The 27,924-nt window shown below is 31.1% G+C and overlaps 1 protein-coding gene across 2 annotated transcripts; it reads left to right on the top strand.

Annotated features, from left to right (window-relative positions):
- Positions 1-118: 118 nt before the first annotated feature.
- LOC143236923 (pescadillo homolog) lies at positions 119-27,924 on the top strand. 2 transcript variants are annotated; one of them, XM_076475606.1, is made up of 15 exons: positions 119-274; positions 4,742-4,821; positions 6,111-6,264; positions 6,954-7,063; positions 8,906-9,033; positions 13,276-13,409; positions 13,985-14,101; positions 14,606-14,671; positions 17,343-17,426; positions 22,028-22,161; positions 22,512-22,637; positions 24,271-24,455; positions 25,431-25,514; positions 26,703-26,938; positions 27,742-27,924. In XM_076475606.1, exons 1-15 carry the CDS (start codon positions 251-253, stop codon positions 27,817-27,819), a joined length of 1,740 nt encoding a protein of 579 aa, XP_076331721.1. In that variant the 5' UTR covers positions 119-250; the 3' UTR covers positions 27,820-27,924. The 2 variants fall into 2 exon arrangements, with proteins under 2 accessions (XP_076331721.1, XP_076331720.1); XM_076475605.1 differs by having other exon boundaries at positions 26,700-26,938.

The raw sequence follows: 27,924 nt of genomic DNA, 5'->3' as shown, positions 1-27,924 counted from the left end.
AAGTCTAGGAAGAAAATGTTGAGAATTTCGAATAATTATTCTTAAAATTATTTGTTTAAAAATGTTATAAAATAAAACCAATTATCTCTTTCTTACTTCTTATTTTTCCGTTGTATATCTAAAGTATCTACCACATTTTTTTATTCTTCGTTGGTGAAGTTCTTCAGTATCAAATACCACGTGTGTGTGTACAATTTGTGTTAGGTTGTGAAATTTCAATTCAGATTTAATAAAAGTAGTATTAGTGAAAATGGCAAGGAAACCTAAAAAGAAGGTGAGAACAGTTTTATTTACTATTAAATAAAAATTTCATGCGTAGTTGTATTACATCAGAATTGTTTATTTCACACTAAGTATGTTACAAACCTTTTTATTTTGAAAAACAGTACGTAATTGATATTTTGAAATGCATTTTCTTATTATTAAGCCTAACTCAACTGTAACTTGTATAAATATAAAAGCGTATATTGTAATATTCCTAATATCATTAGTTTTATCAGTTACTGGCCCAATATTTGGCCTGCTACAGAAGTGAACCTGCAGAGGCAGCTGAGCCTATTGCATACTCCAACAAATCATTTGAAATTTATTACATTTTAACTTTTTACCTCTGAAGAAATGTGTTGTACACACTCCATAGTTTCAGTTTAACGATATACGTTGCCAAATAAGGAGTGATAAATTATATTGCTTTTTAATATTCAAAAAAATACGTTTTGGGATTTTTACTTTTATAATTGTAAGTAAAATTTCATAAATGTTAATTCTCGATGCTGTAGTCTAGCAGTTAGAATTTTATTCTTTTAATAATAACTGGTGACTTTTTCACTGTTGGAACTTGAATAACATCACCTCTCAGCTTACATTGGTCGTGACGTCAAACTAAAAACATAATTTATATTCAAATTTTAACCAAGTTTTTAATTTTTAATATAATAAAAGCTCTGTTTCTTGGCATCTTCATATTCAGAAATTTCTTGCAACCAGAAATTTCAGTATCTCCAAATGTTCATAGCGACTTAGTAGTGCTGTTATATATATATATAACTTATATATATATATATAAGTTGAAGGTTTCATCCCAAAGAACAAAACAGACTTCTTTAAGTGCCTTGAAATGCAATATGGTTTTCTGGATTATGACCCCAAACATGAGAGTTCAGAATCTGAAAGGACTATAAGTTGGAAATTCAAGACTTGAGTGTGGTAACAACTCTGAGGAATATAATGGTATCATAACAAAGAAGAGAAACAATTCTCTTTCAGTTTCAAGCTGTACAGGATTTTAGAAGACTGTTTCCTAACAGCAAAAGGGAAGAAATGAACCTTTCTAAGTTTGTAGAGTTTTGTATGGAAAAATCATATAAATGCATACTCAACTTTGGATCTTGCCTCTATGTCCATTTATATAACATCTTATGTAACATAAGAAATGTAGTGTTGTTAACATGCAAATTTATTATATTGACATTATATTTTTTATTTGGTCACTTTCAAATGATTATTTATTGTTTTCCCTTTTGAACATCACCTGTACAAAATTAGATAAAAAGTACCCTCAAATATAAACAAAATAGTTTAATCTGAGAAATTTTCATGGCTCAGTTAGGTTTCACATATATTACCAATTATTTAAAAGTGTATGTGGAATAGATTGAGATAAATGATTACAACATTCTTGATGCGGCATTGATGTCTCTGGTAGTGTTGTCCATAATGGTGACCATCCTCCACTTGCTGATTGCCAACCCCATTTCTCAGGGCAAGGTAGCTTCTGCCTAGCTGTGTACAGACATATGCAGCCTGATTAGCTGCTACATGTCTGTGTGTTTTACAAAGAAAAATTCATTTGTGAGTATATTATCAATACTCCTTTTGCCTTTTTCAAACAGTGTGCAATTATCTTGGTTTACTTTGTTTTTTGGATGTGTGCAAATGTACATAAGGATCATAAATTTTCTGTTCATTATGCATCCTCTTTGCTGAATTTTTCTGGCTGAGTGAAAATATTACAAAAAAGTAGTTGTTACATCTGAACAAACTAAGGACAAGATATATCACATCTAGTGAAAGCATGGAAAAAAGTAAAGCCTTGCATTTATCTTATCCTAGATGGCAAGCATTGGTGTGGACTGAAATATATCAATGGTTTCCATGTCCCATATGAAATCCATATCTCCTGAGTGTTCATTTTGTTTGCATTTGCTATTGCAAGGATTACCACATCAGTATTAACAGTTATCTTTATTCATGAATAGCCATTTCTAGCTGCGTAGGAAGCGTGAAGGATGAGCTTTGTGTTTACTTCTTCATAGTTGCATAATATAGTACCCAATCTATCCATTTGGTGTAAGCCAGTAACATTCTTATTGTATGTACTGATGAAGACTGTGCCTTCCTGCATTGTGATTGCCTCAGTTTGTTTTGCCAGAAAAATGAACAACTCAGTTTTGTTTTTACTATTGAGTAAAAATACTTGCTAGTTTGATGTACTACGTGTTACATGCATTCTAATTCCCTGACATCTAAGTTATTTGGTGCTGTTTTAACCCTATCATTACACGTCACTGATCGAAGATCATGTCATTGTGCTTATTGACTCAAATTCAAATTTTTTTAAACTACTATTTTGTGAATTTATGTCAATAAATTTGGTATCAAACTGTATACTATAATTGAAATTACATTATTCAATTTCTTAATTTAAAAGTAAGTGCTAAAAACATAATAATTGACTTTGGTATGTCACATGGTATGTTGAATGCAGCATATTAGATGTTTCTAATGTCAAAATACAAAGTCTGTGGTTTCCTGTGAACTAGGAACTCAAATTACCAATATTAACAGACTAGAATATAAAATAACCTATCTTTTGTGTTTACCAACATATCACTCATACTGAATCAAACACAGTGGCCCTGCTCACTTCTTTCAGTTTTTTGAAACAGTCTTTGTATACACTTATGTATGTATATGGCATGCAAATAACCAATTAAAAGCTCAGAATGTCTCTCTTGTGGCATTAACAGCTACTTTCATGTGTTAGGATGCTGTCTGATTCTTTTGAAACATGATATCTTAGAAGTGAGTCTGTTCAAAATTTCAGTTTATTTAAACCAGAATACATTTTAATTACTAAACTTGATAAATTATAATGGAATTCTGTGGTATTGATAGAATAATTTATGATTTTTTTAGTTATTCATTGTTGCATATTTATATTAAAAAAATCATATCCTACACTAGCAAACTCTATTTTTCATTTCACATCCTCCATTGGCAAAATCTCTTAAGGCTTAGCAAGCTATGAGAAGCAGTGACCAGGTATGAAGGTTGAACAAGAATAGATCATTTTTTTTTGCTTTACTTCTTCATTTACTGTTCTATGTTTTAAGAAAAGTAAGTTTAAGAACTTGTTTGTAAATAATAATAATCTACATGTGTGTGTATGTGTATAATAATTGAAATGTAATTGTGGTTTACAAAAGACTTAAGTTCAGTTTTATATTATTGAATACAGTGATACAACTGCACATGTGACATGTCATTGTAACTTCTGTATTGTTAACCAAGAATGACTGAAAGGTGAATATAATAAAAGTAATAAATTTATATATATAGAAATGCTATGGCATTTAGGCTATATAGACTAAACATTTGTGTTTTCATGTTATAATTTGTTGGTATTCTAGAATGAAAAAGTATAATTTATATTTCCAAATATTTTGGTGGTCATGAGGTTGTTCAAATTAACAAACTTCCTATAGTTAGGATAGAGAAAATAACAGAGTAAATATAGTTTTTCTGAAAACAAATGTTTGAAATGCATTTAGGGGGTTTTAGAATTGCACAAATAATATTTGTGATTTTTGAGATGAATAGTAGTTTTTAATAATGACATGAAAATCACTATGTACTCACACTAGTAATAAAACAAACTCAATATTTTCCAGAGATGCCAACCATTACGACTTTTCGCTCATACAGACAAATATTACAACTTGTTGCAACTTCCAAATTATTATATATTATATAGGCCCATACAATAAAGAGATAAATTATTCTCCCAGGGCTTAAAAGGGATGAAAAGAAAATTTCTAGTGAGATAAAAATAAATTTTGATAATAGGTAAAAGACATAATCCAAATGGCTACTTGCGATCATCATGTTTGTGCTTATATATATATATAAAAAACGTCTCGTTTGGGTTGAGAAAATGTTTTTACATAGATGAGCGAACAAATTTCAACCTTAAAATGAGATGGGTAATGAAAACAATCCTTCACTTGAACTTGTGATTATTTTGATTAATGTTATGAAAATAATCAACTAATAGCTGTAAAAGTCTTGTACTTCTAATACTCACCTTATCGAGATATAGTGATCTAAAAATATGAATTTATTAATGTGTATTCATCTAATGTGAGTTATTATTAAAAACTGATGTAACAAACTATATGATAAATTTTTATGAAGTGATGTGTAATGTAATGAATGCTAAGAGAAGCCTGTATATGAAAGAAGCTGCTAGATTAATTTATCAACAGAGCCTCATCTATCAAAAGTGCTGTTTTTATTAAGATTTGTTTAATGTGATTACAAATCTTTTTTGGTCTAACATGCTCTTTACTATCAGGTGCTCATAAGGAAAATACTACTCATCTAACTTTTAATAATTTTGTGATAAAGCACTTAACCCCAGTTTTTCTTCCAAGTTATTATCAAGTTGCTCTTTTTGCAGGGAGAAAGTGGAGCAGCAACAACATACATTTCTAGAAAGCAGGCTCTGAAAAAACTCCAGTTGTCTCTGAAGGATTTCAGGTACTATTGAAATAATAAAAACTGATTAGTTGCACATTCCACACTGGAGACCTCAGTTTTGCTACTTTTTGTATTTTTGTTTAGTATGTGTTTGTGCATATTTGCATATTTTATTTTTGCACACCTTTGTAACATGTTCTTGAGATGTATATTTTAGGTTCAAAGATAGTTTTATTTTTATTCTCAAAATTTCTACATAACACTTGTGTTGCATTACATGAATCCTCACCACCATCATAATTATTGTTACTACATCTGAGGACGCCAGTCTAATTTTATGTTTTAAGTAATGTGTAATAGTTATGTTATACATTTGTATGGTTTCATAACATCTTTGACTAATCTGCAAAACAAAATCAAGGTTATTTCTCTTTTGTTATACTGATCAAATACCACCAAGGAAGAATTTTTTTTCTACTGAACTGACATTCACTATAAGGATTTCTTTCATTATACTGATTAAATAACAACAAAGAAGATTTTTGTTGAATTGACATTCACTATAAAAGTAGAATATATATGAAGAATTTTGGTTTTTCCCCTTCAAAATACTATGATGTGTAGACAGTATGTATTAATTCTGTTTGTATTTTCAAATGGATTTCCCTAAACTTTGTGCAGTGGAGCTCCATTATTTCTCGTAGGAGTATAGCCTACCCCACTTTTTTTTTGTTATAAACTACTATATATAGCCTAAGATTACTCTACTATGTAGTTGTCAAAATCAAAGAAATTAAACATGTTATTCAAAGCAAGTTATGAATACTAAGTCTTACTTATTGCTTAAGTAGTAATAAAGAACATACAAAATTGAAGTTAATTTTAGTGGCCAAATTAAGGGCTTTGGGATCTTAGACACACAGTAAAATCAGGATGAACTAAAAGATTATTAGTGTTGTTTGCTACTTTATTGACATGGTTTTCACATTACAGACTTAACCAACCATTCATAGGCAGGTGTATAAACTTTTGTTTTGAAGTACTAAGTAAGATATAAAATTCCTTGATTAGCAGTAAATGCCAATTCTAGTTAATAGTCTAGTGATTTTATGAACAGTTCATTATCAATAATCATCAGATTAATCTTCATCATTTTCAGCACCATACATTTATCATAAGTTTTAGTAAGACTCATTAACCAATGGTTTTTATTAAAACATCTTGAAAAAAAATATTGGGTTATGAGAAATACTATTTCAGGAACACATTAGAACTGCACAAAATAAGATTTCTAAAATGACCAGATGTGTTTTATTTACTTTTGGGGGATTTCTTATTTCCATTCACAGGAGGCTGTGCATATTGAAGGGAATCTATCCAGTTGAACCCCACAATAAAAAAGCTGTAAACAAAGGTAGCTCTATTCCTAGGACTTTTTACTATTTGAAAGACATCCAGTTTCTGGCACATGAACCGGTGATCCAAAAGTTTCGAGATTTCAAGGCAAGTTCGCTTTCATATCATCTTTGAAATCTTTGAAGTAATAATAATGGGTCCCAAACTGTTGTCAGTATTAAAACTGTAGTAAATATTTGTTAAATTTGTCAACATATAGTTCTTAAATTGTTTAAACATTTTGTTCCCACTACTGTAAAATTTGAAGGTTGTTGTTTTGCACTGCTTGTTTTTTCTTACAATGAATTCAGGTTCTTTGTTGAATCATTATTATTCTTATTTTTATGAAGGAAGCTAGATGGTAATGATGTGTTAGTGCATGTTTACATAACTTTGAAAAAGAATTGATCTCTATTTTGAAAGATTTTTCCTCTTAAATTATTTTGTAACTGATCCAATCAATCATACAAGTGATAAAATTAAACTTTCACCTTTTAAGGATGATATTAAAGTGATCAATGAATAGGAATGAATATCTCATGTATATAATTTAGGAATATCAGTTGGACTGTAATCAGAACAATTTATTCTTATAAGACATAGAAACTCACAAGATAACTTGTATAATGTTTTAACTGAAAATGTTTAATAATTAATTTGAATGAATAATGCTGCATTTGTGTTTCTTTGTGTTGAAAGTATCACAAACCTAAACTTGTATCTCTGTTTATGAATATGTTGATAAGCATGATATTCATTATTGTAGTAAATTACATGATTTTTCTTTTGTTATTTAGGTATTCATTAAAAAACTGAGGAAGGCTATTTCAAAAAATGATCCTGACACTGCACAAAAACTACGAAACAACCAGCCCTTGTATAAGCTTGACCACATTGTTAAGGAAAGGTTAGGTATTGAGTAGTTTTTTTCATTTTGATACATTTTCTTGATTTAGTAAAATATTCAGTTCAATCTTTTTATTGTAATTTATTTTGTTCTCTAACAGAAGGCATAAATAAGGCATTCAGCACAAAATCCCTCAAATACTGCAAATGCTGTGTATATGAAGTGTAGAATTCATATTTTTACAAACCTGATTTAGAATGCACGTTATTGACACTTAACAAAATTTATGTTGCTATAATTTTCTAACAGTTGTTTACTTGTGATACTTGACAAATGTGGATTTTGTGTTTAGTTTGACTATTTAGTGGTTACATATAACCATGTTACATTTAATCTCACATAAAGTGTAGAGCCTTTTGCTATTATTACATTATTATGTGATATTTCTCTTCCTTGTCTGGTATAAACTGAAAGCCTGAGCAGGATGTTGTAAAGTTAGGAAACTTGAATTACAGAGCAAGCTCTTTGGTAGCTGAATGTTATGTTTTGAACTGGGCAATTAGTGGAATTTTCTTACTGATTAATTATCAAACCTGTTAATCAATACATTCAACTAATGGATTTGTCTCATAAAAAATTGAATAGTTGGAATAATCAAAAGTAATAACTGGAAAACAAATTTCTAATAGTTCATAATTTCTATGAATTGTGATACTAGTGGATCAAGTTAAAAGCAAGGTATTAAACAAAAATTGTAATTAGAAATCTTGATGGCAGTATCTTAATTACTTGGATAATTAAAATATTCAAAAGTTGTAGTAATTGGAAAAAATAATTTTGATTAGTTTGTTATTTATGACACTAATCGATGTTACTGATGCTCACAGGTAATAGTTAACTGCCCAGCTCTTTGTTTTTGCCCAGTTTTTTGTTGTTCTTGTTTTTCTGCCATTAATTATGTATTTGCCACTAAATAATTTCAACCATAAAGAATTACTTTTTGTTTCATTATTACAGTTTTGAAATCAACCTCAGTTTAACCTTTTTCATGTAGCTATAGGTGATATATACTGTTATTGATATTTATATATTCTGTATACAATTATAGCTTGCTAAATGGGAGGAGAAAGCTTCTTGATAGCTTTCAAATATTTATTGAATTATTTCTCTTTGGTTTTACTAGTTGTTACATTTTCATTTAATGATAATGATCACACAAGTATGTGCTTAGTATTTGGACATTTTATGGTAAGTTTATTTGAATTGGTTTCATTATGGAAAAGAAAAAAAAAAACACAAGTATGCCACCTGGAAAAATTTAATTTTGTATCACAAATATAATAAAAGTATAATAACAATGTTTGATAAGATACTTTGTTATACTTATTATTCATGGTATTATCTGTGTTTTAAAATGTAATGCTGGACAATATCTGGTGTTAGTGGGCAAAAGTAAAAAGACTTACAAAAATCTTCAAATCAGCCCACATTTTAAAATTCAACATTAACAGTTATGGTGCACAGGATTGTATAATTACTCCTGTGCTTTTACCCAAAATTTGTGGTCTGAATATTGCAAGTTGAACTTTATTTTAATACCAGGAGATCACCAAGTTGGTAAGTTTATAAAATGTGATAAGGAAGGGAAAAAAGATATGCAATTTGTTTCTCCAAAAGTAGAATTTGTGTTATACAGATAAATAATATAATTGAATTTCATCTCATTAACATTTCAATTAGATTTGCACTAGTTATTTTTTAATAAAGTTATATTTTAAATTCCTGTAAAAATGAGTACATTATTTTTCTAGTCAGTATTTACTGTAATTGGTTAAGTAATTATTATTATTATTTGCTAACAGTTTATATATACTATTTGTTATGTTCTGTACTTTATTGTAGGTATCCAACATTTGTTGATGCAATACGAGATCTTGATGACGCTATTTCAATGTGCTTTTTATTTGCAACTTTTCCCAAGAGTCAGATCATACACGTTGAACTTGTTCATTTATGCAAAAGACTTACTGGTAAGTTACAAGAAATAGTAGTTAATCTTTTTACCACAAAATAATAAAATAGTTACTGTTCCAAGCATTAAGTTTTTTAGCATTTGATCCCACCTACTTTATTGTTTAGGAATTAAAATCAACACTTAACTGAATAATTTGAATAATTAAAGAAAAAGGGTTGAAATATTTGCTTCTATATTAACTCCAGAGTAACTTGCATTTCTTTAAGTTGTATATTCATTAGTCCTTTAACTAAAAATTCACGTTTCCTATGGTCTCATTGATGTATCCAACCAAAATTATTGCTTTGACAAATAGTATTAACTTAACCTTTTTGCCACTGGTTTGGTATAATATACAGGAACTCATCTACTTGCACTATAAAGTTTGATACAGCATGAATATCTTCACAAACTTTTGCAGACTTGTAGTAAAGATTACAAATATTTCAATGCAAAAACGTAGATGTTTTATTGAAATATTTTTACTGGAGATTTGTTTGTGAAATTAGTGTTTCGTTACTAGCCTGAGTGTAAAGTGATTTCATGTTATGATTTCAAAAACTTTTCTTTATCCTAAAAATCTCAAATATTATTCACATAAAATCTAAAACCACTTAAATATATTTCAAATGTTTGTTTCCAGCAAAACTTTATTTTCTGTACCCTAACTATGTGGAGTCTGTCACTTGACCAGCCTCATATCCATTATAAAAGAATTACAAAATAAATATAAATTATGCTTTTTTTCATGCCAAAATGACTACATATTATAAAACAAAAATACAGGTGTTTAGTCTAAGTAGCTTAAGTTTCATAATTCTAATATCATATATACATTATTTTTTACTATATTGACTTTCCATTCATGCCTAGCTAACATTAGATAAATTGCAGTGAAGAGGCATACATGCATTCAAGTCACATACACAGTAATATAAAACAGACCTTTAGTCTTCCCTGTCTTGGCTGTATTTTAGTGGACTAGTATTTTGTAATATACAATCACATTTTAATTATTAAAGCTATTTTTCTTAACATATAGCACAACAAATCAAGAAGTAAAGCAAACATTTATCTCTTCTTACTACAACCTTTGTACTTGGTTGCTAGACATTGGTTGCTAAGCCTTTTATAATTTCACACATGGAAGATATTAAAAAAAAGAGTTTTTTAGGTCTTATTTATGTACAGTTTATTAGCCAAAAAAATCATAAATAACTACACTGATACCATAGAATTCCTCTAATTTATATTAAGCATGCTAACTAAGATTTTTTTTAGATTTTATGAATATGAAACTTCAAACAGACTAAAGATAACACTTACCTCATTGAAATCTTGGATTAAAAGAATGTTGTAGTATTTTCAAAGATTAAAATGGTTGGGAAAACTACTCTGTGGACATTCTAAACTAATGATTGGATATTCTACTGTCAAAAATTGAAGTGTATACAAAGGACCATTTCAAAAAACTGAGAGATTTTAGTGGCACCACTGTGTATGATTCAGTACACAAGCCATATCTCAATAAAATACAAAGATGAAGTTCTAATTTTGCATTCTAGCTCAGTGGTTTCCAAACTGTGCCCTACGGAATATTTCAAATATTCGAGGGAAACACAGCTATATCAACATTTGTCAGACACCACACAAACTACTAGCTTGAGATAGTTCACAGTTTTAACATTAGAAGCACTACATTCCTTTAAGTGACATTATTGAATGTTTAAGATATATTTTTGTTTACTTGTACTTTGGACTATGCCAGTAACTTCAAACTTTCTTCTTTCTTAGATTTTGTATATAAATACCTGTCAACTCTTCAGGTCTATCAGTAATTGAAATAACTGAAGGGTGTTGTCATCAAATGTCTGTGAGGTCTAGTGAAGTTCAATGAATTATTTTGTTGATTTTTAATCCTTGTGCATAAAAATGGGAAGATTTTTGAACATTAATATGAATTCTGGAAGTGAAGAAAAGGATAGTGAACCAAGATCAGTAGAACAATTGTGAAGAAACAGAAATATCGGAAATATGACGGTAGTTATCTAGATTTTGGTTGATGTCAATCATGAAGAGTGTCTGCAATGTTTATTATGTCTAAAAGATTTGGCTCCAAAGTGCATGCTTCCACATAAATTTAAATGTCACTTATAGACCAATCATCTTAACGTGGCTAGTAAATCTCATGATTATTTTACTAGAAAGTTAAAAAAATTGAAAAAACAAAGGCACATTTTTGAAATAAGCATCAATACCAAGCAATGCTTTGCTAGCATCCTACAAGGAGGCATATAGAGTCATGAAATGTAAAAAGCTTCATACCATCCTAAAACTGATTTTACCAGCTGCATTGGATATGGTGAACATTATGGTTGGGGAATCAGCAGGAAGACTGCCTACAAAGGTGCCTATATCCAGCGATATTATCAGTTGTATAATGCAACACATGGCCAAAGACCTCAACGATCAGCTTAATGAAAAAAGTGAAAGGGAAGGAATTCAGGTTATAGCTCGATGAAGAGATGATAATAACAAGGATGCTCATTTGATTTGCTACATGTGATTCGTGGATGGTGACAAAATTGTGGAAGACCTTCTCTTTTATAAAAGTATCATTGCAGGTACAAAAGCTCAAGACTTGTTTGAGATCCTTGACACTTTTATGCATGAAAACAACTTAAACTGGACTAAGAACGTTAGCGTCTGGACCAATGGTGGTTGCACTATGTCCAGCTGTTATGGAGTATAGCAGGCACTTGTACAAAGCAAAATTTTTGATGCACTGTGGACTCATTGTATAACCCACAGGGAGGCCCTTGTGTCAAAGCACCTGAGTCCTCCACTGAACCTAGTCCTGGAAAGTATGTTGAAAGTGATGAACTTGCCCACAGAAGGCAAGGTTTTTTAAAAAACTGTATGAGGATATGAGATTTGAGCACACATCTTTGTTGTACTATTGTAGCTCAAGATGGCTCTCCTGTGAGAATTTACTGTCCCATGTGTTCAAATTACGACAGGAACTCTTATGTTGAAGAAATAACTTCTTAGATACCAATTTTTTGTTAAAATTTAACATACCTGTGTGATCTCTTCAAAAAACTGAATGCATTGAATCTCTTTTTGCAGGGAAGCAACACGCAGATAAGGTCCCAACCTTTTGTTTTTAACTTTTTTATAAACCATTGACCTTTTTAATTTTATTCAAATCTTTTATCCAAATTTTAAACATTATTTCATTTTAATGTGATTTATTTTTACATTTTATAATAATCTTACTTTTTTATTGGTTGTTTGGTGCCGATAGTCTCGTTGCTTTGCATTAGAAAACACCAAACAACCAGTCAACTGTGACAATGTTTAGTATTTTTAATCTTAACAAGAAAATCATTTTGAATGCTGAGAAGACTTCATTTATTCAAAGACAGTTTTAGTAAAAAATATGAAATTAAAAAAACTTGTTTCCTGAAAGCTTGCCAAATTTCATGAAGACACACAAAACATTGAAAGCTGTAGTATGGAAAGTGGTGGTTATTTTGGGGTTAGAAGATCAGTGTAATCTCCAGGTCCTTGATAAGAGGCTTAATGGAGGATTTATACTTTGAAATCTTCTGTTTTCTGTAACCATTATCTCTTTACTAGTTAGTGGTGGTATTGAGTTTGCATTATTTCAAAGTAATGATTAGAAAATGGATTCTAACACTTTAGCATCCATTCTACTGCCAAAAATAGTAGGAGAGCCACACAACATTTCTGTGTAATGAAATACTTAAAATGTGCAGCTAAGGTTATCTAAAACATTATATTTTGGAGAAGAACCCAGTATAGTCAAGTGTTTAGGGCGCTTCGTAATATGAGGTTCTCAGGTTCGAATCCTTGCCCCATCAAGTGTGCCCATCGTTTCAGCCATGGGGGGATTATAAAGTGTCAACTGTCAATTCCATTGTGTGTTGGTAAAAGAGTAGCCCAAGATTTGGTGGTGGTGTGGTGATAACTTAATGAAAGAAGCACTTTCACGTGTTTAAGAGATTTTTCAAACTACTGAATACATCTTGCTTGGGTCAAGTTATTAATGATTCTGTATTTCATAGTTCATAAGTTTTCTTAAATCAATTATTTCTTTCAACTCAACCATAAAATGTTGACTGGATTTCTTTATTAACAGTTCAGTGATTTCTTTATGACAGGAACTTAGTGAATTTAGTCTTCAGTTAACAATTTTTAAATTGATTATAAACTTCTTTTAAATATATTCTAGTGGAATTCATGCATTACGTGATCCAGTCCAAATCTCTACGGAAAGTGTTCATTTCCATCAAAGGTTACTATTATCAGGCTGAAATAATGGGAGAGCTAGTAACATGGATTGTACCCCACCCATTAAGCTACTGTGTAAGTTTGCAAATGTGTTAGTACCTTTTAGAAAAATAAATATATTTGACATTTTCTCATTCAGATACACTTATTTAAAGAAGCAACCTGTTCTCTTATCTTAAAATCACTGTAATATATTTGATATCCAAAATCAGTTTTTCATCAAATAGATTTTCTTGACTAATAAAATAATGAAACCATTACAGGAGTATTAACCCTTAAACAGCAGGACTGTTGTAGGTAGCAGCATTAGTTGATTATGGTTGCTGTTTAAGGGTTAATAAAGAAGTTCAAAGGGTTGTGTACCAACAAAAGAAAGAATGATGAAGATGTGTGTAAATTCTTTTACTGATCAATAGTAATTAATAGTGGATATAGAGTGATACAAGATGTGTATCATATAGTTACTCTAATTTATTTATTCACCTTGAACTATGTCAACAGTAGTATGCTGGATAGTCTAAGTTAATTTTTTGATGTATACATTTCAGAATATTAAAAGTAGTTCTGTATTTTTGTTCAACATAACTTTGCTTATGAAAAATATAAGTCAAACATATCTTTTAAACAGACATATATATATGTTTTTGTAGCGTCCATCAGATGTGGATTTCAAAATCATGATTACTTTCACAGAGTTTTATACCACAATGCTTGGTTTTGTCAATTTCAAACTCTTCCATTCACTAAACCTCTATTACCCTCCAAAGGTAAGAATATTGTACCACTGAGTAAACTCCGTCTTCTTAAGCTATAGCTGTAGAGTTTTCTGAATGTCTGAACCTTAGATTTCAGTATGTAAGTTATTAATTTAAATGGAACGTGTATAGTAACACTCAGATGAAATTTGAGGAAATATTTGGTTCAACTAGAAACCTTTTGAACTGAACTCAGTCTGTTCAGTCATAAGCTTATTCATAACAATTAGCTGTTCTATATAATGAAAAATTGTATCTAATACCTTCCACTCAATTCTGTAATTGTAACTAAACCATTATCAGTATAACAATTTAAAATATTGTCTTTTTATTTAGTCTGTTATGCTAAGCTAGTAGTGTTCACAAAAGTTACTTAATAAGTGTAAGTCTGTCAGGCACAAAGAAGTTATTTGTCTGTTTGAGTCAGTACTTGTGTATCCCATTTTATAATTACTCAAATGACTTAAAATTTGTTTCCTGCAACATATTTAAACTACAAATTTGTTTATTGTCCAGTTACAAGAAGATTTAGACTTGGAGGCTGACTCAGAACTCTTTGATAGAGATGACCTAATGTCTGAGGTTGGTAATAGTTTTATAACAAAATACTTGTGTTTTAATCAAAACTGGTTAAACTATCTAAATGACTGTAGTGAAATTATTGATCTGCTTGAAAGTGAAAATCTTAATTTTAAGATTAGTAGTACATACATATTTTTATAAAGTTAAAAACAAAGTTTCAAAATTTGGGTGACCATTAATTTTATTTGTTGAACATAACTAAGCTTAAAAACAATTTTCTTTTATCAAGTTTTTGCTGTTGTTGTTGTTTTTTTGCAAGATTTTCTAATGGTGGTGGAAAATTGAAATGACTAAATGAGTGTGCATGCTCAGTGTATGATATATATAAACACAGTTTTTATAAATATATAATAAGTAATTTGGGTCTTACTAATTTTTCACTAATTTAATTATTCTCTTTACTAAGGCTGTATTTATAATTGTTTGTTTTTCTTAATATGTCAATAATACTATCAAAACTGTCAATTTGAAACAGGTAGGTTGAGAAGGAAAACTTAGTTTTAATTTGATTACTGATGTGTTACTCATAAAAATAAAGCAGTGGATCTAAACTCTTAACTTCAGTGTGATCGTCTAACTGTATGGACAAGAGAGTACGAGAAAGGGGTACACTCAGAGACAGTTTGAATTTTATTTTCTGTTTGCCTTTGTTAGAAAATTAGAGAGTGATCTTCATGTGGGTTTCATGGCAAAGCTCTGTACTGAAGGTATATACCCTGATCGTGGAATAATTGGAATATTCTGAATAAAATCTTTGACTGTTGTTAAACAATGTCACTGGTACCCCTGAGCTAACTTTTTATACATAACAAAGTTTCATTGTCTAGTTATGTTATCTCTTGTTCAGTGTTGACTATTGAAGTCCATGTTCAGAATTGTAAATTTGGTTTTTACACACTTTGCAGCGTAACAAGTAATAAGAAAATATTTGTTAGTAAATTATACTAACAATGTGAAGTTATACTTACTATGATACTGAAAATTACAATAAATATTATACTGTCAATGAAAATAACTTTAAAGGAAAGGATGTGGTGAAACTAAGTTACTGTTGTTGCTGGAAAATAAATGGTACTTGCTGTCCCTAAATGTTTGCTAAGATTCAGAAAACTACCCACGTTAATAACAGCATCTTCATTAGCAGGATACTTGTCACTGTCAGTCATTCCATCATAAAATAAATGAAAGAAGTTACATGTTCCATACATTACCTGCTCTTCTAGTTGTGAGAATTCCACTTCTACATGATAGATTGTATAAAATGCTAACGAAATACTAGTGGATTGCTCCAGAACACCAAGCAAGTACAATGAAAGGAGAATAGTGAACCTATTTGAACAACCCACTATTGTCAAAACTGTACTATAAGTAATAATATTAGAGAGTTTGCTTTGCACTAATGATATTATAATATTTAGAAAAGGAAGTAACAAATTAGTGAAAACAAGTAATTAGGGGATCCTAATGTAATTAAACTAATGATGAAATATCACACAATCCTATAGTGTGAAACTTAAATAGTGGGAGGTAAAACTGATATTAGGTGATATATTATATTAGTTCTTTATTACCATAAATGATTAGTTGAACAATTAATTTGTGAACATGGTATTTTGAAAGAGTTGAGATTTTGTAAAACATGGAAGCCTATAAATAGAAGTAAGAAGATTTTGATAAATTTATAAATTTTATAAATTTCCCACAAATATGAATGAATTTGCATTGTCAAAATTCGAGTGAGCTTGTTAGTTCTGTCCACAAAATTTCATAATGTTGGAAAACTTCTAACATGTTAAGCTGTGAATAGTAAGCATTGTAACAAAACTTTGGAATATTTGTATTTGGAAATTGAAAGTTTATAACATCAAAATTACAAATGACTCTTTTATCAAAAACTTAAATGCTTTATTGGCAATGTTGATATTCAAATTCAGGTATTTTGCTTTATTATTAACCAGATTGTTTTTTGTTTGTTTTTTGCTTTACTGAAATATGCATAACAGCCTAGGATATTAGAAAACTTCATTTATGTATTTATTGTTTATACTAAAATGTGCTTGTATGTTAGCAAGTTTATGTTTGATGGTAATTTGTTTGAAATATAGTGTGAACATAGTTTGTGGTTGTAATTAGTAATGCAACTTGTGAACATAGTTTGTGGTTGTAATTAGTAATGCAACTTTTCTCAAAGTTCACTGTCCACACACTTCTTTAATAAATATACTTTTTTGCATGAATTCCTCTGCCCTGTTTTGCTTAAATAAGTGAAGTGGCATTAAGTTATGACATATAATACATGGATAAACATTAAAATGTCATATGTTGTATAATTACTTATTATTTTCATTAACAAAAAAATATATTAAAATTTTTTATTTTGTATTATTGTGCAGTTGACTACCCTAATTGCTTGCACCCTCCTGAAAGGGTGTGCTTCACCATTTCAGAAAGTGCAGATTTAGTGAAATTTGAGACACGTGAAAGTGAACATATAATTTGTGCTTGGATTTTGCAATTGTTCTTTGTTGTAAACATTAGAATTATCAAAACGTAGGATTTTTTCAAAACAACAATTCTTATAATTTGTTATTAATTTTGAATGGAAAAATTCAACTAAAATTGTTGTAGATATACAATACAAAAATTAAACCTGTCTTATTTTATTATGTAGACAGTAGCTGCTTTGAATCATAGTTTAAAGTCTGTAGTGAAGGACAGTGAAGAAGAAGAACCACAATTTGATGAATTTCCACAAGTAAGGTTCTCTTTGGACATATTTTTAAAATTGTGCTTTTAAGAATTAATATGTACTTCAAATTAAAATAATTTGAATAAAAGAACACATTCTGAATCAGATTTGAGTTGATGCAACATCATGGAAGTATAAGTCTTCTAAATGATGAGTTTTTGATACACATCTAATGATTTTTGGTTAGAAGTGTTAACCATTATTTATTAAATATACTTAAATGCACAGAACAATTATGAAACCACATGCTACAAGACACAAAGGCAACTATCACAACCACTCAGTGTGGATTCCTGTACGTGGTGAACCTTCCCTCCCAGGGAAGGTTCTCTTCTGTCTGGTTACCTCCTCTGGGATCTTAACATCCACCCATGTGTTTGCCATGCGTGGCGACCCGTGAAGGGGAGGAGAGGATCCTGGTGGTTGAGGGGTCCAACCCTAACATACCACTTTGGCCTTGAATTCCTGTAGACGAGCAGCCTTTAGGTGGCCCCCCTTGGGTCAGTCGGCTGGTCCACTTGGGCTAAAGTCAACCAAGTACCAGTGTTGGAAGTTCTCAACGGGTGTTGTGGACATTGTGTCTGATGCTGGTGTTTGGGTGTAGTGCTCATGAAACCCTGGCGTTGCTGCATTGTTCTTGCATGACATTGTAGTGCGTCCCCTCGTAGGGCTCCATGGTGGGTGGGGTCAGTGGGTACCAAAATTTTCCTTTTTTCCTATGGATCCTCCTACGAAAAATTTAAATAAAATAGTGGAAAAACAGTCAATAGGTAAACGACCACGTCTTGAAGACTCTGAGCAGTAATCTTCAACATCTGTAACACACCTACCTCATTTTCTTATATTACATTCTCTTTCAGAAAACCTTTAGGGCAAATGTTCCCCTTTTTTATTCAGAAGAGACTAGAGGGACTTGCTGGCTCTCCAAAGTCAGTAAAGAAGCTTCGATCTGGATACATATTGGTTGAAACATCCACATCCCAACACAGTGAACTCCTCTTGAATTCAAAGGCCATTGGGGATGTACCTATTGAGGTTACCCCTCATGCTACCTTGAATTCATCATGAGGAGTTATTGTTGAGAGAGATTTGAAGAACGTTCCCAAGTCCGAAATTCTCTCTGGTTTCTCCACTCAAAGAGAAACACTTTCACATCTCGTGTCAGTCATTGAACATGAGATATATTGAGTGGCAACTACAAACTGCCCTCAATCATGCACTGAAGTGGACCACAGCGAACGGCTTTAATTTCTCTCTCTCTAAAACCGTTTCCATGCACTTTTGCCACCAACAGTGTATTCACTTTGATCCTGAACTCCGTATCGGAATCCACTGGTCAGCCCATCCTACCATGGCTTATTACAATCCCCAAATGTGACCTTTCTTTAAGTCATCTGAGAAAGGCAGATACTCCTGATTGGAAGTACCGTCTTTTATGTACTGAACATCTTTTGAACAATCTTTCCATTCCAATTTATACAGATGGTTCCAAATCAGGTAACTCTGTGGGCTCTGCCATGGTTTGTTGCAGTTCGGTGGTTGCGTGCAGAATTCCCTCTTCAGCTTCTGTGTTCACTACTGAACTGTATGCCATATCTCTTGCCCTAGATCATATTTGCAGCTAAGCAGTACTTCAACTGCACTATTTATACTGACTCACTTAGTTCTCTACTGGCCCTGAAATTGCTTCGCGATGGCTCATACCCTGTTTTCGCTGATATTCAAAACCGACTGGCCCATTTCTCATTAACATCTACTTCTGTCCAGTTTTTCTGGATACCAGGCCATGTTGGTATTCGTGGGAACGAGCTTGCAGACACGGCAGCTAAATCTATCTGCTCAGGCACTATCACCACTGTGCCTATTCCGTACATAGATTATGGTCCTGTATTCAAGGCTCGGCTCCATGCCAACTGGCAGTCAACTTGGAGTGAGCAACGTGACAACAAGGTTTTCCAAATACAACCCTATATTGGACTTTGGCCATCTAGCTTCCGTAAGGTTCAGAAGGAGGAAGTTGTTCTAACTAGACTACGCATTGGTCACAGTTTTTTAATTTATCATTTTCTTTTATCTGGAACTGTTGCATCAGTCTGTCGTTTGTGTAACACTCAAATCATTTTACTTTCTTGCCATCGTTACGATTCTCAACGACGGCACTATTTTAAACATGTTTTTTCCCAGGGTTTATCTGTAACATTGGACAGTGTTATTGGTGATGGTAACACTGTCCACCTTGATAAAGTTTTTAGTTTTTTAATGGCCATCAATCTTTTTAATGTCATTTAATTGTTTGATATTTGTTCATTACACCTTTTTAATTGTGGTTTCCTTTTAAGAGTCTCAATCTCTCTAGTTCAATTTGAAATTGGAAAATGGCCATAACATTAAATAACTCGACACCAGGACTGGAAAGGCCAACTTCAGGTGACTAATGCTGCTGTTTGAACTACCTGTTTGTCATCCTGGCAAATTATTATTATAATTTTGCTACATGTCTTTTAAAACTTTTATTACTTTATCTTTTGATAATGGCTGTTATGACACATAACCCAGAACCAGGACTGGAAAGGCCAACTTCAGGTGATTGACAGCGGGTCTTGTACTTACCTGTTAGTCTTCCTGGCAGGTTATGATCATTACTATTATGCTAGAGAAAGTCCTTTACAACTTCTCTTACTCTGCTTTCTCTCTTTAACATTGTAGACTAGGTGTCAACATTGGTTTTATGCTTCTTCTGTTTTTCAGTGCTGTTTTGTTTTACCTTCATTTCCTTTTATGTATTTTACTACATTTAATTTATTTTAACCTTTTAACCGGACGTTTGGCACAGATAGCCTAGCTGCTTTGTGCCATAAAACACTAAATCAACCAACCAACCATCACAAAGTTACTAACTATTACAACATTTACTTCCTCTTCATGTGGATTCCTGTATGTGGTGAGAGGCTCTCCCAGAGAAGGTTCTGTACTATCAGTTTACATACTCTGGGATCCAAAGAATCACTTATGTGTTTGCCAGGATTCCAACCCAAACATAACACTTTGACCTTGAATTCCTGTAGATGGGTGACCATAGGTTGCTCCCTTTCCCCAGGGTCCATTGGTTGGTCCTCTAAGCTAGGGTCAATTGAATACCAGTGTTAGACATTCTAAACAGGTGTTGTGGACGTCGTGTCTGATGCTGGTGTTTGGGTTTGATGCTCACAAAACCCTGGCATTGCTGCAGTGTCCTTCTTTGGTATTGTAGTGCTTCTCCTTGTAAGGCTACATGTGAGTGGGGTCAGTGAGCACTGAAATTTAGTGTATTTAATATGGACATCCCAATCCATGAGAAAAAAAAAACAACAGATTGTTGAGAAACGGCCATGCATAGACAATTGTTGCACAGTCACATTCACAATTGTATTCTGCACCTAGATTTTTCATTCTTTATTCATTATCTGAGAAGTCCTTAGGGCAGATGTCTCCCATTTTTATTAAAAAGGGTTTAGAGGGGCTTGCTGGCTCCCCCAAGTCAGTAAGAAAGTTGCACTCTGGAGATATTTTGGTGGAAACACCTACACCACAACACACCTCCCTCCCCTGAAATCTGATGCCATTGAGTACATACCCATCAAAGTTACTCCTCATGCTAATTTGAATTCCTCAAGAAGAGTTATTATTGAGAGGGATTTAAAGAACATTCATGAGCTAGAGATCCTTGCTGTTTTTCCAGCCAACATGTTTCTGCAGTTCATCGTATCTCCACTCATAAGGATTGAATAGTGCTACATACAGATGTTCTTATTCAGACGTTTAAGTTGCCAACTCTTCCTGCCACTATCAAGGTAGGTTACTTTAATGTGTACTCATTGTGATGGCAAAGACCATGACACCTATGAGAGCAAACTGGAATCTTAATGTGTTAACTGTAGTGGTTCACACCAATCTTACTCTCCTTTTTGCCCTAAATGAGTGGAGGAGAGAGGTCCAACATTTCAAAAAATGGTGAACAATATTTTCTATCCATAAGCTCAGAAGTTACTGCCCCCCATTCCAACTGGGACATGTGCTTCTGCACTATATTTTATTGCTACAATGGAAGTGAAGACAGATTTCAAACCTATAAAAGTAACAAGAAATTCTGCCGTATAAACTTTTAGATAAATCATTAAAACAGTTATTGAAAAGGTCTTTAGGATAGTTACCAAACAATCAATATATTAATTAATATTAGTTACTGATAGATTAGTGAATATTAGAGTAATTATTGACACTTCTTAAGAAGTCAGAAGAGATGTACTGTTGATTGACATTCAAAATATAAACAAGAGAGAAAGTTAAGTAATAATACTTTTATTGCCTGTGTTTAGTTAACATGCTGCTGAAATGAAAATATAGCATTCTTAGTTCACTAGCTGAAAGAAATTGTGTTATTGTCCATTGTTTAACTGTCATAAAAATTATTAATAAAATCCAGGTGGTGGAATATAAAAGAGCACAGAATGAAGTCAAATAAAATATAATTGTAGTTCTTAGCAGTTTGCCCAGCTTTGTTTTTGGAAATATCTGAAAGTGTTATATTGTATTTAAGTAGAACTTTAATGATATTACAACATTTTCAGCAAGAAGATCAAGAAAAAATGGATTTGGCTCAAAAGGAACAAGCAAAAACTCAAAAACTTCAAAAGCTCTTTAAGGGACTGAGATTCTTTTTGAATAGAGAAGTTCCTCGAGAGTCATTAGTTTTTATCATAAGGTAAGTTTTACAGTATATTGGTCAAATGGATTAAGAGAAACTTAAGTAAAGCTTGGAAATTTCTTTATTACCTCAGTATGATTGTGTTTCTGTCTTTATCCAGATGAAAATTAAAAATTAGTGCTTAAAGATTTTTTTTCAGGATTCTGTGTACAGATATTTGTAAAAAGATAATTCTCACTTTGTTTGAACTCAAAATTAGTTCAACTTTTATTGGTTCTTTAATGTCCTTAAAGTTCAATAAAGAAACTATCATGTATCATAAAAGAAATCACATTTTGAAATATTATATACACATAATTCAGTAGTGTTTAGCTAATTTTGTACAGAACATTCTTTACTTTTTTCAGAGCGTTTGATGGAGAAGTATCTTGGGATAAAACTCTGTACGTGGGAGCAACTTATGATGAGTCTGATGAAACAATAACCCATCAAATTGTAGATAGACCTAATGTTAACAAGCAGTATATAAACAGGTTTGCTGTTTTTTAATATAGTTAACTTAGTAAATTGCAAAGTAAGCATTAAACAGCAAGTTTTATCAAAATTTTATTTAATCTGTTTTTTATTTAAAAAAAAGTTATTTGGTTTAGATCTTCCTCATATATCATTTCAGTTCACAGTCTTGTATAAAGATTGCACAATACCATCTGATCTTTATATAGACTTCTACTTTCTGTATTTTGTGTATTTCATTATTAAGTAATATGAAGATATGGGTCAGTTTAAACTTTGATTTTTCATCATGATTTTCTCAAAATGTGTTTGATTCAGGCATTCTATTCTTTGAAGTGTTGTGTGTTGACAGTGAAACTTATTGTGTCCCTAAGAAGCTCAGTAGTATATAGACTTGCAATGCTAAAATTTGAGGCTTGATTATCTGAATTATTAGTGAATATAACCTATTATATAGCCTTATGCTAAAATGAAAACTTTGTTTGTAGACTGTTGAATTTTCATTTTATGAATTTAATTTTAAAATTTCTGTGTATTCTCTAATTTATGGATACAAATATTACACTTTCAGTGGACAAAATATCTTGGTTCGTATTGCAAGTTGTGAATCACGTTCCTTTTTGTTTAGTATAATGTGTAAATCATTCCTTACTCCTTTGTGTTGTACTTGAGATCTCCAACAAAGCAAAAGTACTGTAATGTTTCAGTTTGACATACCAAAATCAAAGCTGATGTAAGATTCTGGGAAATTCCTGACAAACAGTGTATACGGTACTTTCACACTTTGTCGTGTGCATATCAATTACACTTTGTAGTAGTCTGTTTAGAATGCATCTGTTTGGCTTCTGCAGGCTAAACTACTTGTGTATAGTACGTGTACTACACATTTAGCATTGAGCTGGTTACGAATTCACTCAGTATAGACTTGATAGTATTGAATGTAAGAGAGAACTGTTGATAAATCCTGAAAGAGGATGTGACAGGTGGATAATGCAAGAAGGGTATAATTTTCTGTTTGATGGTTGTGTAACCAAACAAAACTGAAGACTTAGTTTCTGCTAATCACATCCACCAAATTATTTTGTCCCCTCCTATTGAAGGTTTAAGGATTTTACAAATATGTATCTTTTGATATGATCTATAGCATAATACTTAATGTGAACTGTATAATCTAGACACAAGAATGATCTAATAATTGTTGATTAACTTCCCATAACTTTATTAAATAGTAAACTAATGAATACCCTTTTGAGATTGCATTTTTAATAATTCAATAGATGTTGTTTAAGATTTTCTTAAACAAAATTTCTAAATGTGAAATTTTAGCTTAGTTAATAATACATAATTCTGTTTGTTGTATGTATCATATCAGCTGTTAGATTGAGTTTAAAAAGATGTACACAAATTTCTTAACTTACAAAATCAAAGAATTTTCTTCAAAGTTAAATTTTACTTTAAGGCTTATTTATCAGCTTCAGAGGATGTACATTCAAATGAAGTATTACTTTCTCACATGTATATTAACTATGAAGTACATTCAACTTTTGTAGTAGCTATCTCACATCATTATTACTGTTGTGTATATGGGTGTAAGCTAGTAATTACTTAAGTAAAATTTATAATACAAAGTAATAATCTTAATATATCACATAGGTACTACATCCAGCCCCAGTGGGTTTATGATAGTATCAATGCTTGCATGTTGTTGCCAGTGGAAGACTACTTCCCTGGAGAAATTCTGCCTCCCCACTTGTCTCCATTTGTGGAAGAAAAAGCAGGAGATTATATTCCTCCAGAAAAACAGGCTCTTTTGGATCTGCAAAAAGGATTAAAGAAAGGTACTTGAGAAGAATAGAATCACAGTTCTTAATTAGAATCATATTTTGAAGAAAGGTACATGAGAAGAATATAATTACAGTTCTTAATTAGAATCATTTCTTAATGAAAGGTACATTAGAAGAATAGAATTATGGTTATTAATTATAATTGTATTTTAAAGAGGTGTGCATGAGAAGTATATAATTACACTTACAGTTCAGATAAACACAATATTAAAATATTAATATTGAAAGAATTAAAAGAATGTTTTTCTTGTGCAATAAATGGTTACTAAAAACAAGGGCTTGCCCTAAAAAGACTACATACATTTCGATTCTTATGACACAGTCTTCAGAAGACTATTTATTATGTAGGATTTTAACATTCTATTTCTTTTAATTGTAGATAGATGCTTTACACAAATATAGTTGTTAAATTATTTAGATATAATTACAGTTTACAACTAAAATATTGTATTGTAAAGAAAGGTGCATGAGAAGGTTAGTTACAGTTCTCAAGTAAAAATCTTTATATTTTTGTGTTTAATACTTTACTGTTGTGTTTAGATTATACTGTTGAAATAGCTATTGAAGCATCCATTTGTTTTGATTGTTGATATAGTAAAATATATAGTGGACAAGTTTATTTGTAGACTAAGTAAATTTTCCTTAAAACAAGAATATGTTGTTGTACTTTCCCAGGAATGTTTGAGCTTCTCTCTTTAATTATATTCAGTTTTGTCCATGCTTTTTATATGATATTGTTTTTAATTTTTGTGTAAATATTAACATGTAATCTTAAGAGAGGCTTCATTGTTTTTAAACTATACTTTTTTTTTCAGAATTTCTTGTGTAACATTACTTTAGGGTATTAAAGTAATTTTGTTTTCCTTTGGAGGGGGTGATGGTATGATTTTGTTTACACATTCTTTTCCAAGCTTTATTTTAAGAATTGCATTGTTTGTAGATTTATTATTACAATTTATTTCTTCTTAGATATCACCCAGAATCAGATAGACAGTGAAAATGAGGAGGAAAAATCAGATGAAGAAAAAGAGAGTAGTGAGGAGATCAGTAAAGGTTTTGTTTTTTACATAAATAATCTTTATTATGATTATTATATTTGATAATAAGCATTTACTTAGTCACTTGAAGTATTAAAATCTTTTGAAATTATTTTTGATTTGGAAAATGATTAACAAAATTAACCACACAAAAATGTAGGAGTAACAAAACGTTTGGTCCATAAAATTAAAACTTTGACCAAATTAAACTTTAATCTAAACAAAGCCAACATGGAGTGTTAACAAGACCTTTTAGATACAGAAGTGATGTCAACATTATAATTTAACTCTAGTCCATTGACAAGGGGTGAGAATATCTTTAGAAAATAGCCCAGTGTGTCTTAAGTGGTTCACTTAGACTTTATTATTGGCTGGAACTTGGCCAAGTTATGATATTGTCGTTATAGTCCATTTTTAAATTTCATCCTTGCATCACTCACTTGTGTTCTACTAATCTCATCAAAATTAGACATATTACTAATTGTATTTTGAAATTCTGAACACTACATGAGACTATTTAATTGTGTGTACAACTGGGATACTGCATTTTTTTTATCAATAATTTGAACTGTTATCGTCTTTTTACAATTCATTAAACCAGTTATACATATTAGTAATTTTTAATCACCACTATTTTAACAGGTTTAATGAATTGTAAAAAGATGGTAGCAGTTAAAGTTATTGGAAAGAAAAATTGCAGTATCCCAGTTGTACACAACATTAAATAGTCGCATGTAGTGTTCAGAATTTCAAAATACAATTAGTAATATGTCTAATTTTGATGAGTTTAGTAGAACACAATTGAGTGGTGTGAGGATAAAATTTAAAACTTTCTGACTGAACAAAGTGACATGTGAACATGGTATAGTAACTGCAGAAAGATAAATCCAGTAATAATTTCCATGAAATCTTAGTGTTTAAAGGAATTTTTCTGGAAATTTTCTCTGAAAACACAATATTGTTTTTCAAACCTTTAGAACATTTTTGAATGCTTCTGCAGGTAATATTGTTTGAAACGTGTTAATTGTTACAGTAATTTTTGTTATATTTTTAACACTAAAAACGTCTTTATGATTTATATATATTGTTACAGAATATGAACAACTGACCTTATTACTGAAGAAACTTGTAAAATAATTATGTGATTTTTGTCTGCAGGGAAGATGTGTTTGTTGTATCTGATTTATATGCTTTATATTAGAAGATAATGAAGAACTGACTAAAACTGAGAAGAGGAAATCTAGTTCAGTGATCACTGGTCAAGAAGCCAGGAAAAAACCTAAAATGATGGTAAAGGCTGGACAGTTTGAACCTGAAGATGTTAATGCTGCTGAACGTCAGGGTCGAGAGGAAAGAAAACTGGTAGAAATGATGATACCAAAAAAGAAGAAAAGACTGTATGATAAAATCATGTATGGCCAAAGGCGAAAATCTCGAGAGGTGATTGTTTCTCATCAGAATTTCATTACTAATGTTTAATTTTCTTCAAACTGGCATTCCAGTTTGGCTTTAAATATATGTTAGTTAAGTGTAGTTTTTAGTTAGTACTCTACCAATCTTTTGCGTGATACGATAGAATTATTAATTTAATTACCTGTTTTCTTAAACACAAAAGCAGCTTTAATAAGATACATGACTGTAGAATATTACATAGTGTAGATTTATAACAGAGAATGTTCAAATGCAGCAAAGCATTTAATTTTGTTGTTCAAAAAATGCATATTTATATTCACACAGCTTTGTACTTCAAAATACATTTTATTCACATGGGTGGTTTGGCTTTACTTATGTGAGTATCTGCTTAGCTGAAAGTTTATGGAACTTGATAGCTACTCTGCAATCACAAGATGCTTTGATTTCATCCTTATAACTCCCTAGGTGTCTTATCAATTAGGGGAATTGATTTTACTAGTATAGTAAACATTCATATGCACACTAACGATGCCCGACTTCTTATCATTTCATGTCTATATTACCTATCTATTCCTCAAGCTCATAATATTCTTTACTCCGAAATAATATGCAAAGTGCATTTAATTACATTTTCAGAGTTGAAGAAACATATGGATACTTTTTCTTTTAAACTGGCTGTTAAATTATCACTTTTTCTTGTCATTTGTTCTATGAAAAACAAATGCAAACATTTCTAAATTTAATTTTTTTTTATAAATGTTGATATGTTTAAAACTTAGTTACTTATTAGCAACATTTTTTCTGGCATTAAATACAACATTATTTTACAGGCTGAAAATCTGAAGTTCAAGCGAGCAGAATTTGATTGGAATCAGAAGTTGGAGAAAAGACTTACCAGAGGCAAATAGAGCATACAAGATTTTGGTGTTATTTTACATCTGTATAACTATTTGTTTTTTGTTGTTGTACATAACACAAAATAGTAGTAAAAAATATCTTATTTTTAAAAAAAA

The sequence above is a fragment of the Tachypleus tridentatus genome, chromosome 13 (genome assembly GCF_004210375.1).
Source record: "Tachypleus tridentatus isolate NWPU-2018 chromosome 13, ASM421037v1, whole genome shotgun sequence".
Classification (NCBI taxonomy): domain Eukaryota; kingdom Metazoa; phylum Arthropoda; class Merostomata; order Xiphosura; family Limulidae; genus Tachypleus; species Tachypleus tridentatus.
Note: the sequence above shows the minus strand (reverse complement) of the source record. Positions and strands in the feature narration are given on the sequence as shown.